The following is a 13401-nucleotide window of genomic DNA, read 5'->3' on the forward strand; positions in this document are numbered from 1 at the left end:
TGTGTGTGTGTGTGTGTGTGTGTGTGTGTGTGTGTGTGTGTAGCAAAAGGGATTGTCTGAATTCATTTGTAATGATTTAGTGCCAAGAAATACACATTCTCAAAAATTCAAAGTAGCCAGCCTGAACTGTAAAATGACAAATTCGTTCTCTCTGCAAAACAGGGTCCAGTAGAAAACCGTAAAATAATTTGTTTTGGGGGGTATTTATATAATTATTTATATAAAATATAATTTATAAAATTATTAGCGTTATGTTTAGAAGAGAACCAGTTTAATATTAACTCCCAAAGGGCAGCATTTTATTCATATTTGTATTCACAGCCAACAGCCTCCTGCTGGCACAAAGGAGACAATAAATGCTTGCTAACAACAACAACAAAAAATCCCTCTGAGTTTAACAATTTTTATTAGATCTTTCATTTTGGGAGGTCCTAATATAAAGAAATAATGCTTGAAAATTTAATTGCTCCTGGCTACTTCAATTTCCTACCTCCTGCTGTAAGTAAAGATAGAATCCAAGTAGAGTAACCAACTTCCACTTCCTGAAGGAAACATTATAGAGATGAGATATTGATTTAGATGCCTGACACTTGAATATAGCTGGGTGAAATGTGACACGAACAAGCTAAAGTCGGTTGCAATCACAGTGTTCTCTGGCTTTTCATGACACATGTCACAACTGTGCCACAATGTGTTCAAAATGAGACCCTGTTAAAGGAGATACATGTATTCCAGACCAAACACCCAAGGTTTTCTGGAAATGGAACTCAGAGCATTACCTCCTGAGGAACTCCCCTTGTGAACTCTTTTCTGCCTTCTGGTCCTCCATTCCTTTCTCTTTTCCTCAGTGCCTTCATGCAGCCTTCCTGTCATCCAAAACTGTCCCCAATCTCTTCAGTGTGGGCTAGTCCCTCTAATATTTTCCTTATTCAATTCTCAGTTGTGAGACCAAGCCTATTCTTACAGTGTTTGCCATGCTGCTGTCGTACTACAGTATGCTCTATATTAAAAGAATCTTGCTATTTTCAAGTTATGATATTTTATAAACCTCAAGGAGAACAGTTCACCCAAAAAGGAATGAGTGATAAACTTTCTAGAAACGAGAGACATTATGAATACAGCTCAGGATGTTTCAATCCTCCGTGAGCCCCAAATTAAATGAAGAATAAACGTGTTTCCCTGAATTGAAAATAAAAACTCATGAAGAAGAGCATTTTCTGATCAGGAAATTCTTGAGATCTTTAATTAAAAGATGAGAGCTGACATCCACCTTGTTCCAAGTTGCCTTCTAATTAATTGCCTTGCTATTACTGCTACACTGTGCTCCACCTTCAACCCCAAGTCACTAACACAGCTAAAAGAGAGATCTTCCTAAAAGATCTTACCACAAATCTTACCACATCATATGCCTTTGATGGCTCCCTATTATGACATGGTGAAGTCCATAGCTTTAGCATAATATTCAAAATCCTTCACTTACCTATCTATCATGCTTCATCTTTAGGTGTGCACTGAGAAACACAGTCTACTCAAACCTACCAAGCTTGCTCCTGCCTTTGTACACATCAAAACATTTATCACCCTGTAATGGACTACTTGCCTAGTTTTCCCTTTTAGATGATCAACTCATGCAGGGCAAGAAACTTGTTCTACTTTCAATATTTCTGTCTCTGGATATTGTGCCTATTTTATAATAAATGTGTGAAGAATAAAGGGTTCCTGCTATGAATTCCTTAAAGGCAGGGACTACCTCTTCCCAGCTCTGTAATTATCATCTGGAACAGTGCCAAAAACTCTCAGGAGCCCCAAATTAAGTATTTTCTTTGAATATGCTTTCTTCCCCCACCACACTGATTCACTGTCTTAATTCAACAAATACTGAGTGACTACTATGTGCTAATTACTGTATTTGATTAGAACGTTTGTGATTACTTTAGAAAGTAGGCAATATAAAATATACACAGATATAATATATACTAGAATAATTCCAAGTCATGATCCTGTATTCATTTTATCAGTATTTTACAGGCCTTAATTTGCATTTAAGTTCCTGAAGTTTTACTCAGTTTTGGTGACATTTCATTTTGAAAATAGAAATAAATTTGATTAAAAAGGTCAGCTTTAGAATTCAGGAGGGAATAAATAGTGCAATAAGAGAAAGATGATTTAAAAGGCAAAAAAATAGGGCTTCCTTGGTGGCACAGTGGTTAAGAATCCACCAGCTAATGCAGGAGATAGGGGTTCGAGCCCTGGTCTGGGAAGATCCCACATGCCACGGAGCAACTAAGCCCGTGCACCACAACTACTGAGCGTGCACTCTAGAGCCCGCATGCCACAACTACTGAAGCCCGTGTGCCTAGAGCCCGTGCTCCACAACAAGAGAAGCCACCGCAATGAGAAGCCCACGCACTGCAACAAAGAGTAGCCCCCGCTCGTCGCAACTAGAGAAAGCCCACACGCAGCAACAAAGACCCAATGCAGCCAAAAATAAATAAATAAATATTTTAAAAAAAGACAAAAAACTAGTATCAGTGAATATGTCCCAAGTTTTAAAGTGTCCAAATTTGTAGATCAAGGCACTGACATTGGACCAAAAATATACAAAAAAAGATTTCATAGAATAAAACAAGCAATCTTTTCTAAAATTCAAAACAAGGCTAATGGAAGAATACATAATCTAACAATGGTAACTACCTGGAAGTGATGAGGTGACATTTAGAATTTACTCTTATTTATTTATGGATTGCTTGTAGATTTTATGATGCAATAGTTGTATAACAAAACTGTATAAAACAAAACTGACCCAAAACTTCCCTTCTCCCACAAAAATCTTTACAGTCAATAGGAAAATGCCTACATGACTAAGATTGCTGTTACCTACCTAAACAGTTTTGGAGGCAAGATACTAAATCGTGTTTTATCCAAAATTTTCCTGATTTTGTTTCTTCCACCTGAAACAGTATTTGCTTTTATTTTCTTGTTTCCTTTCTCCTGTGATGTCTGTTCAATATCTCCTGGTACATCCTGGATTGAGTGGCGATTACTTTTTTTTTCAGCAATTTTGGGAATATGAGGAACACCAGATTTCTCTTGTTCGGTCCTAGTAAGTAACTCTTTGAACACTGTAGAAATAAATAAATAAAACTGTCATTTCTTTTCTTCTCATTAGAAAGTTTTTATATCCACAACAAATTTTAAAAATAAACATAGTTGCTTTCTATCACTGGGCCTTTCACAGCCTCACCCATTAAAACTTACTTCATTACGAAATTTATACTCACCCTCTGTTAATCAGCTATATCCATTTTTCAGCTTTTATACCTGACTGTACTTATGATGTTGTCCAATAGTGATAAAAGAAATTCACTGGGGAAAACAAAAATGAAGCAGGCAGGTTGCCAGCATGTTCCAAAAGCCCAAGGTTCCTATTTAGGTAATAAGCAGTATAATATAATTGCTAATCAACCCAGATTTTATAGAAATAGATATTTAGATTCTATTATTTATATGTTATCCCTCATCATTTGAGATGAGATATAAGTACTATAAGTCGGGCCCTGTTTTGTAAAATTTAGCCATCAACAAAATGGGAAGAGCTCTGCTGGACCTGCTTTTACCAGAAACAAACAGTACTAAATTTTGTAATATATGACAATTTCCTCAAGGTAACATCTGTGAGACTTAATTCTGTAGAGTGAAAGCTACTAAGCATTCACTACAGTGGTCTGAAGTAAAAAACCAAGCATTTGTAGATAACTTTCTATCAATCCTAAGTCTAGTGAGTTACTTCATCCTTAAGGAAAGTACAAGCACAGTGGGGCATTTGCCTTTCCAGCAATCTCTTTGCCTAGATCCAGGCAAGCTTATGAAAAGCACAGTTTCTGGGCTTCCCTGGTGGCGCAGTGGTTGAGAGTCTGCCTGCCGATGCAGGGGACACGTGTTAGTGCCCCGGTCCGGGAAGATCCCACATGCCGCGGAATGGCTGGGCCCATGAGCCATGGCCGCTGAGCCTGCGCATCCGGAGCCTGTGCTCCGCAACGGGAGAGGTCACGACAGTGAGAGGCCCATGTAACGCAAAAAAAAAAAAAGAAACGCACAGTTTCTGTCCTCAAGATAACGGAAATCCTTGCTTGATTAAAATACAGTAAATTCTTTTCAGTCATCTTAAAAAATTTCACTTTATTTTAAGCCACGTGGTAAAAATAAAAATGTTTTGAGCTAAAATCAAGATACTCATCCATTCAAAAAATATTTACTGACCTATGAACACGTCAAGCACTATGCTAGATGTTTGCAGATTCCTCCTGTCGTGAAACACAGTCAGTCAAAGATATATGGTATGGAGAGAACATAATGCGAGGAACTAGTTAAGAGAGCAAGAAAGGGAAAATTGTCCTTCATTAAGTCACTGTGTTAAGAAGAGATCAGTAAAGTGAGTTGATTTTAACTAGGCAAAGGGAGAAGAAGGATTAATTCTAGGTAGAGGAAATCTCAAGTTTAAAGTACCTGTGGTAGAAGGAAAATTCAAGAAAATGAAGATGACTGAAGAACAAGGTAGAGAAAGGGCTTGATAATGCTATGGTAAGGTGTCTGAATTTTCTGTTAAGAGCAACAGGAAATCTCTGGGCAGCAGATATCCCTGGCTGCAGTGTGTATGTAAGGTGACTCAGGAGTGTAAAAAGTAGTTTGTATCTTCACTGGACTTGTGTATAAAAGTAAAAATCTGCAGAGCTTGTGATTTGTAGATAAAGAAATGATTGAGTTAAACTAAAAAAATATAGTGAGGGACAAAAATTAATGTCGGTAAGCAAATATAATTACAATACCATTAAACATCAATATCAGATATAATATATGAACCAAAAATGAAGGTGTCCAAGAATTAATAAAAGAAATGTTTAATAAATTTGACTACACAAAGATTAAAGATTTCTCTCTCTACATATATGTGTGTATATGTATTTACACACACAACCCAAAACAAATGAACAAACAAGGAAAGTCAAAAGACAACTGGCGAAAAAATCTGCAACCCTTAAGACCGATACTGTTATTTATTTATAAGGCATTCAAACAAATCAATAAAAGATGAATAACTCAACATAAAAATGGACAAATGAAGACTGTTCATAAAGAAGAAATGTTAGCACATAAAAAAAGTGCTCAACTTCCTTCATTATTAAAGACTGTATATCAGAAACTGTAAAGTTGATTATACCCACTGCAGAGGCATCCTTATACATTGATGAATGAAGCGTACATAGATTGGGGAAACTTTCAGAAAATAAAACCGCAGTAACTATAAAAGTAATTCCACTGTGAGGAATTTATCTTATAGCTGTATGTATATAAACATAAAAGATAAGTACAAAGGATTATTACATCATTGTAAATAGCAAAAACTATAAACAACCTAAAACATCCATCAATATGACATCAGATCAATAGATTATAATAGTGTGATGGAATTCGATGCAATAACAATTACACAAGAAGTACACCTGTATGAACTGCTGTGGAAAGGTATAGAATATTGTACACAATATGGTCCCCACTGGGTGACTTTCTTTAGTATTATAATTTGCAAAACATGCATGTATTACTTTTATTAAACAATTAAAATGTTAATAATAAAATTATCTGAGTGGTGGGATTTTTAAAGATGTTAGAAAGTTGTGAAAAGTAAGAGGAATGGATGAATAAAAACTCAAGCAGGAAGATGGTAAACTGAGATTGCCAGCTGTTTTCTTCTCTGGGGACATTTGCTGATCTAAATATAAACAGAAGGTGAGGCTCAGGTAGAAGGACTCTACTAGAGGAAAGAGAAGTTTTGATGGCTCCGAGTACTGGCAAGAAAACTGGAATACAGAGAGGCACCAAAGCAGTGTCACTTTTCTTCATGAGATATCTCTATTAGTAAGACAAGGCATGAGGCTGGAAATTTCTTAGAATCTCATGGTACTCAGGAGAAAAAGTCACACAACAGGGAGAGACTTCCAACAAACACACAACAGATTTATCTGCTCGGGGTGGGAGGCTAAAGAGCTAAGCTCAAAACCTCTGAAGGGAAAAACTTTAAAAAAAAAGGAGACAGAAAGGTACCAGATTCTGAATCAAGAGATTGGAGGTGGGGGAGGAGGTAGGAGGACAAGGTTGAATAAGCAGAGTGAAATTTCCCACAATCTCTCAGTGGTTAGAGACAAAGTTCCATTAGAGGAGGGGCCTACATCAAGCACATGACAAGTCTCTCAACTTGAAACCCAATGGACACAGTCTTAGTAATTCTGCAACCCAGCCTGACCCAGCTCAATTCTCCTTACCCTATGTGATTAAACAGAGGAAATGGCAAATCCTATCTGTGGGAAAATACTAATTTCACTACTAAGGTTCCTTTATATACAAAGTACAGCATACAATAAAAATTTTAAGACTCACAAAGAAAACAGCCAGAGGGAAAAACAGAATAAAAGATAATCCAAATGTTAGAGTTAACACACAAGGACTTTATAATAACCATTATAAATATATTAAAGAACACAGAGGAAAGAGATAAAATGGATGAAAAGATGAAGAAAAAGATGAAGAAGTGCAACAGAGAACTGGAGATTCAAGTGGATATTCCAGAACTGAAAAATATCTAAAATTAAATTCAGTGCATGCATTTATCAGTAGACTGGATACAGCAGAAAACAGGATTACTTTCTTAAACACAGGTCATTACAAAATACCCAAACTGAAAGAAGAAAAAAATGGAAAGAATAGAACAGAATGTAAGAGATAGATGGGATGCAAATCTTCTAACATATAAGTAACTGATTTCTCACATGGGAGGGAAAGAAAAAGCGGCAGTAGTAATTCATAATGGCCATGAAATTTTTAAAACTGATAAGCAAACAACAATGCACAAATTCAAATGCTGAGCAAACCCCATACAAAATAAATACAAAGAAAACTGTGACGAATCCTTGTTACAGTTAAAATTACTCTGAGTCGTATTTGCATCCTATGGGAAATGCTGGTATTTTTGTTTAGCCTTCTGCGGATTGTGGTTCCAGTGTTCAATTTTCAAAGCCTCTGCAGTGCTATACAGATCTGTCCCCTTTTACCACCTAGTGGTCAGTCTGGGACCTGAGTAGAGGTCTGCTTGGGCCAGTTCTCAAAGTCTATGATATGCTAAATAGGATCAGATTCACGCACCTACAGGATGGGGGTGAGCCCAGGATTTCATAAACGACTTTATGGGGTTGTTTTCTCCATCTTAATTATCAATCTGGTACTTTCTAGTTCCTTAGGCCTCCTTTTTTGGACCTCTAGAGAGAAACTGTCCACTGCAGTGCCTTAGGGGCCAAGTAGAGGGGGACAGAGAGAGTGGGGAAAAAAAGCAGTGACACTGGCTTTGTTTTCTTGGAGCCACTGCTTCACTAAAGGGAGAGGAACATTTTGTCACTCAATGCCACTGGATTGCTTGGAGACTGGGGCCTGAGAATATGGAGAAAACAAGAGTGAAAAAAAAAAAAATCTGTGGGAATTCCCCCTCTGTCTGAACTTTAGGAGTTTCCTTTCCCATTCCTTAAGTCAGGCTGCTTCAGGGTCCTTCTAGGTCTGTACCATAATATTCACATCCAGGTTTCATGCTGCCTTGAGTCCCGTCCAGGGGATACTGGAGTGAAAAAAAAAAGGTAAATTCACTTCTGGTGGTGGTACTTTGAATTCTCTGAGTTCTCAAATAGATGGATCATGATTTTTGTTTAAGTTTTACTGTTGAGTTCAGTGGGAAATGAAGGATAGCATGTGTTTACTCCATCTTAACCGGAACTAGAATCCTTAATTTGCTTTTTATCTTCAGGGACATAAGGACGTATCAAATAGCACCTTAAAGTCTGTGTTTGATATTCTGGAGCTCCTACAGTTCTGTTTCTGTTGGTTCTGGCTTAAAATGATTTTTAAGAGGGCCTCACAATGTTTGATTGTTTGACTCCGTATTTGGAAACTTATTTTTACAAATAATAGGCTGCTGCTAGCATCTTTTAAAGAGGATTTCTATTTTCTTTTGCCAGGTACTGGAGACCTAGGGCCAGGTCAAAACTTGAGGTTCTTCTGAGTTGCCCAGAGTACAGTCCACATTCTCTTCGGAGTTAGATACTTAAGTTCTCAATCAAGAACAAATGTTATGCTAGAGTGTTCTGGCCTTTGGTAGGCTCTACACTACGAACCTTCTCTCAGCAGCTCCTTCTCTCAGCTACGTTCTATGGATGGGAAAATAGCCCTGGGAAAGAAAACATCCTCTGGGGGGGTACAGTCACATCCAGAGTTTGTGCTTTTAACAAGTGCAGGATTCCAACTCTTTCACCTTTTCCTGGGAGCCTATTACCAAAAAATCTCAGTCTCTCAGTTGCTTTTTCTGTACTGGTAAATGCTCCAGGGCAGATATGGCTCCAGTTTACCTCTTTAAGGTCTAACTTGTCTGTTCAATGGCAGGTAGCTCTTCACTAGCCAGCTCCTTTAGTTGTTCTCAGTCAATACTAGAAACAGAAGACAAGTTTTTTAAACTAATTTTGCTCAGATTATAGGTGGTCCTTTGAATTGGGAGTCACATCTTTCTTTCATTCTGGAATGGCCTCTGCCACTGTTTCCTAAATACTTTCTTCTGCACTTTTTCTTTTAGATCTCTTGGAATAGTGCTCAATTGCATTTTGTCTTTTTTTGCTCTATAAAGTTGATTTTCTCAAGTTACCTATTCCTTCTACTGTATGTTTCTGTCTTTTCTACTAAAATATGTCTTTGCATATTTAAAATAACCCCAAGAGGTATTTTTCTCAGTGACTGTCTTTCTTCCAAATATCCTGTTCTTGTTTTAAGGGATGAATTTTTATATCTCTCTGTGCAGAGTTCTAGAAATGGTTTTCTTCTCCTCCTCAAATTAACTATTTTCTCCAAAATCTGTAAGCTCACTTACTAGGTTCTTTATCATCACCCCTCAAAAATCCTGGTTCTCTTATAACTGGTGATCCCTTGCTGTCAGTTCTAATTAACACAAGATGACAAAGTACCTAGTATCATCTAAACAAATCTGTTTTCTGGTCACAGCTTGTCTTTTTGTAGGTGTTCTGACTGTGAATTCCATGCAGGATGACCTAATCGCTCAACTTTGCTTCATGATAATGCCCGAGTTACTGGAACTTTATTCCAGGCACCACATCCAGACTAAAATGCTCCATTTCAACAAATTTTCTACTAATATTTCTATGAGATACTCTTTGGTGTTTTTTGCATGGGGAGAATGTTGGCTGATTACACTCTGGCTGGGGCAAGGAAGGAGGTCTTGAGGGTACGGGCCCCCTTCTGTAGCACCACGTAACTCCCACACTCTGCAACATCCAATCTAGGGTTCTGTTGGGCAATTGCTTCTCACCATCCAAAGAGTTTGGAGGTTGTGGTTTCTCTTCCTCTTGCAGCCTTCAGATCAATTTTGTCTCCCAGGGTCCATGTTGTTAACCACTACATTATACTACCTCTATGTTTTTATACACAACCACATTTGATACTAGTTAGTAATTATTATGTGCCAGGAACAAAAAAATTTACAGGTACTGATGCTTATAAGTACCCTACAAGGACTTCCCTGGTGGCGCACTGGTAAAGAATCCGCCTGCCAATGCAGGGGACATGGGTTCGAGCCCTGGTTCGGGAAGATCACACATGCCACAGAGCAACGAAGCCCGTGTGCCACAATTACTGAGCCTGTGCTCTAGAGGCCGTGAGCCACAACTACTGGGCCCGCATGCCACAACTACTGAAGCCTGCGCACCTAGAGCCTGTGTTTCACAACAAGAGAAGCCACTGCAATGAGAAGCCTGCGCACCGCAACGAACAGTAGCCCCTGCTCGCTGGAACCAGAGAAATCCCATGCACAGCGATGAAGATCCAAAACAGCCAAAAAATAATAATAAAAAAAAGAACCCTATGAAACAGAGCTGGAGAAACTGAATAGAGAGACTAAACAATATGTTGTAAGTGTCAGAGCAACCTCTGCTTTCATATTTTTCAAAATCAGAATCCTTTTATTTTAACCCAAAAGTCGATATTTCTAGATACTAGTCCAAAGTCTAGGAAATCCGAAAACTGTTAAGGTTTACTTATTCTATGCTAAACTTATATAATATTTGGAAATTGCCAATAGACTGTTATATGCCAGATTTAGCATGATGTAATTCAGTGAAAGGGACTCAAGTGAAAAGAGTGAAAAACCAAATGTTTCATTTTTCATTATGACTAAGTGCAGGATAAGGAGGAGTCAAAGTGGGGGGAAAACACACACACACGTCCTTTTCCATAGGCACAGTTTTAAAATTCAACTCTTATTCCTCAAATTTCAACCTAAATGATGTAGAGAATTTTTTTCCTTTCTACTTTATAAGGACTCTTAAATTTTCTTTGATAGTTTTTAATTGCTACACTTTGTTTTACTGTTGCCCTTCTCAGAATTTCAGAGAAAATCCTATGAAATCTAATCAAACTAAGTCACAGTCTTCCAAAAGTTAGAAAAAAAAAAAAAAAAACCCAAATAGTAGATTAAGTTAAAACTACAAGCTTACTCCTTGCTTCATTCAAATAGTAACATGATTAAAACATACTATAGGAACAGTAATCAATATTTTTACAAAGAAAGGTATACTGTCATTAAAAATTGGCAATTCACTGATTAATTAATTCAATGTTTTACTCAATTTATTTCCATGAAACAGCTAATCTGGCATTCATATTATTATTTTAGAAAGCTAGCTAAAACATTAGAAGTAGACATTTGCACATTAGCAGGGAGAAAAAAAGCCTGACTATGACTTCTCAGTTTCATTCAGATCAATCTAAGTTTCATTCAGTATCTCCAGGCAAAGTACGGTACATAATAGATACTCAGTAGACATTTCATAAATGACTAAATGTAGTTGTACACCTATTTTAAAACTAAGATTTCAAAATAATTAAATACAAATAAAACTTCTAGAATACAGAATACTATATTTCAGCACTAAAGATCCTAAAAATGTTCAAAAAGCTTAGATAGAAATATTTTTAAAGTATTTTTACTATCCTCCCTTTCACTGTAGTGATTCTTTTCTTTTGTATCACCAAACAAAAGGGCTCAGATAGTTTCTGACAACAAAACTCACCAAAAATGTTGGTCTTTACAGTAAGCGCAAGATGAGTATTATTCCTCAAAATTTCAAGGGCCTTCACAAACGTTATATTCTCAAAGTTTTGTCCATTTACTTCCATTATCTTGAGAAAAGTGTTTGAAAAATACAAATTAAGACAAAAACAGTATTAGTTATTTCTGCAATCTTAAGTTTAATGGTGAAAAAATAAAACTTAAATAAAATGCACCTGTGTGTGAACAATGGTTAACTCTGTGAGTAGTGGAATTACTACCTAATTTTTTTTCTCTGTATTGTGGTATTTTCCTAAATCTCTACTATAAACATTTTTTTTTTAAAGTTCACTCCCGGGCTTCCCTGGTGGCGCAGTGGTTGAGAGTCCACCTGCCGTTGCAGGGGACACGGGTTCGTGCCCCGGTCCGGCGAGATCCCACATGCCTCAGAGCGGCTGGGTCTGTGAGCCATGGCTGCTGAGCCTGCGCGTCCGGAGCCTGTGCTCCGCAACGGGAGAGGCCCGCGTACCGCAAAAAAAAAAAAAAGCAACAAGCACAACTGTGATGGGGTCTTGCTCCATTTGACACTGCTGATCACTCACATCAGGGCTTCACAAACTTGGCTGCACCCCAGAATCATCAGGAAGCTTATTCAAAAAGTACTAATTCCAAGGAAGAAGGATAAAGAGATAAACACAATGAGAAAAATAAGGCAGCACAGAGGACAGATCTCAAGGATTGACACAAAGATTTCAAAAGGATAAAAAAGAGTGAGAAACAAAATATTAGGAAAAGAAAAAGAAAAAAAAAGTCACAGAGGTAAAATCACCAGAGTTCAAAAAAGTCTTCAGTCTACATACTGAAATGGATCATCTAGTACCAGGCAAAAAAATAAATTAATTAATTAAAAAAAAAAGATCCCATGAAAATTCTGAATTCCAAAGACTTAGAACAAAGACTTTATAAGGATCACTGTGGGGGTTGTTGGTGGTGGGGCAGGGGGAGGAGGAGAACCAGAGGTACCTAGAAAAGAAAAATAAAGGATGGTTTGGACTTCTTTTGAGCCACACTAAGTGATGTGATACTTTTCTGTGACTTCAATGTTCTGAGGGAAGAATGACTGTGATAAAAAATTGAACAAAAAAGTATCATCAAGACATATAAGGACACAAAGTTATAGTACTCATTTACCCTTTTTGAAAAAAGTACTAGAAAAGGTACTAGAAGTATTAGAAGACAATCGTGAGATAAAATAATGGGGACATATGGGCATAGATGAAGTGGAGGTGATCGATGAAATCAGTAAGGCAGGTGCAAATATCTAAATGACTGTTAATAATAAGCTTATGAAACTTAATGCAAATGTCAAAGTACTCTTAAAAGAGAACATCCATAATGTTAAAAAATGACTTATAATCTAGATCTAAAATCTCAGATAATTTCAACCATACTTGGGAGGACTGAGGGAAGAAGTAAAAACATGATAAATTTCTCTCCTCTGTCAGGAATGAAACCACTGGATTTTTCTTTTTTTTTTCTTCCTGTGAAGAACGAGATTCTTAAGTATGTTTACCAAAAAATACTAGAACAATAAATATAATGACTCCAGGTTCCTTGCTACTAGATATTCTTAATGAGTAGTCTGAGTAAGGTCCAGAAATCTCTATTCTATAAAACTCCCTTATGGGAAGAAGGGAATCATTAAAACTTTATATCAGAGTTTCTTTTCTAAAATTACATCATTTTCTAAATTTTAAAATATTTTATTACGATATACATTTTACTTATTATGTGTGAGTTTCTTAACCCCTTGCACTATTAATATTTGGTCTGGATAACTCTGTTGTGGTGGCTGCTTTGTCACGGGGTGTTGTAGGCTCTTTAGCAGTATCCCTGGCCTCTATCCACTAGATGCCAGTAGTAATTCCCAAGTCATGACAATCAAAAATAACTCCAGACATCACCAAATGTCTCCTGGGTGACAAAATTACTGCTGGTTGAGAGCCACTGTCCTGAAGTATAGACCTTTTCATAATGTGAATGCCCTCTTTTTTTTGGCCTCGTGGCATGCAGGATCTTAGTTCCTTGACTAGGGATTGAACCTGTGCCCGCTGCAGTGGAAGCATGGACTCTTACCCACTGAACCACCAGGGAAGTCCCTGTGAATGCCCTCTTAATTTAAAAAAATGACAGTATGGTTTGGTTAAAAGTAAAATAAAGTCACATTCTAAATGAATGTGTGAACAAACCAA

General features: G+C 37.2%; 1 protein-coding gene across 5 annotated transcripts in view; it reads right to left on the bottom strand.

The window, feature by feature from the left end:
- RAPGEF6 (Rap guanine nucleotide exchange factor 6) overlaps nt 1-13401 on the bottom strand; it is a 221043-nt gene that overhangs the window by 54542 nt on the left and 153100 nt on the right. For all 5 annotated transcript variants that reach the window (XM_029219185.1, XM_029219186.1, XM_029219187.1 and 2 more), the window contains 2 exons: nt 11172-11280; nt 2882-3122 (listed from right to left, as the gene is read on the bottom strand). In XM_029219185.1, the coding sequence (XP_029075018.1) occupies nt 2882-3122; nt 11172-11280 (350 nt within the window). The remainder of the gene's footprint in view (nt 1-2881; nt 3123-11171; nt 11281-13401) is intronic.

Source organism: Monodon monoceros, unplaced genomic scaffold (genome assembly GCF_005190385.1).
Source record: "Monodon monoceros isolate NGI ecotype Baffin Bay Population unplaced genomic scaffold, NGI_Narwhal_1 Super_Scaffold_12, whole genome shotgun sequence".
NCBI classification, from domain to species: domain Eukaryota; kingdom Metazoa; phylum Chordata; class Mammalia; order Artiodactyla; family Monodontidae; genus Monodon; species Monodon monoceros.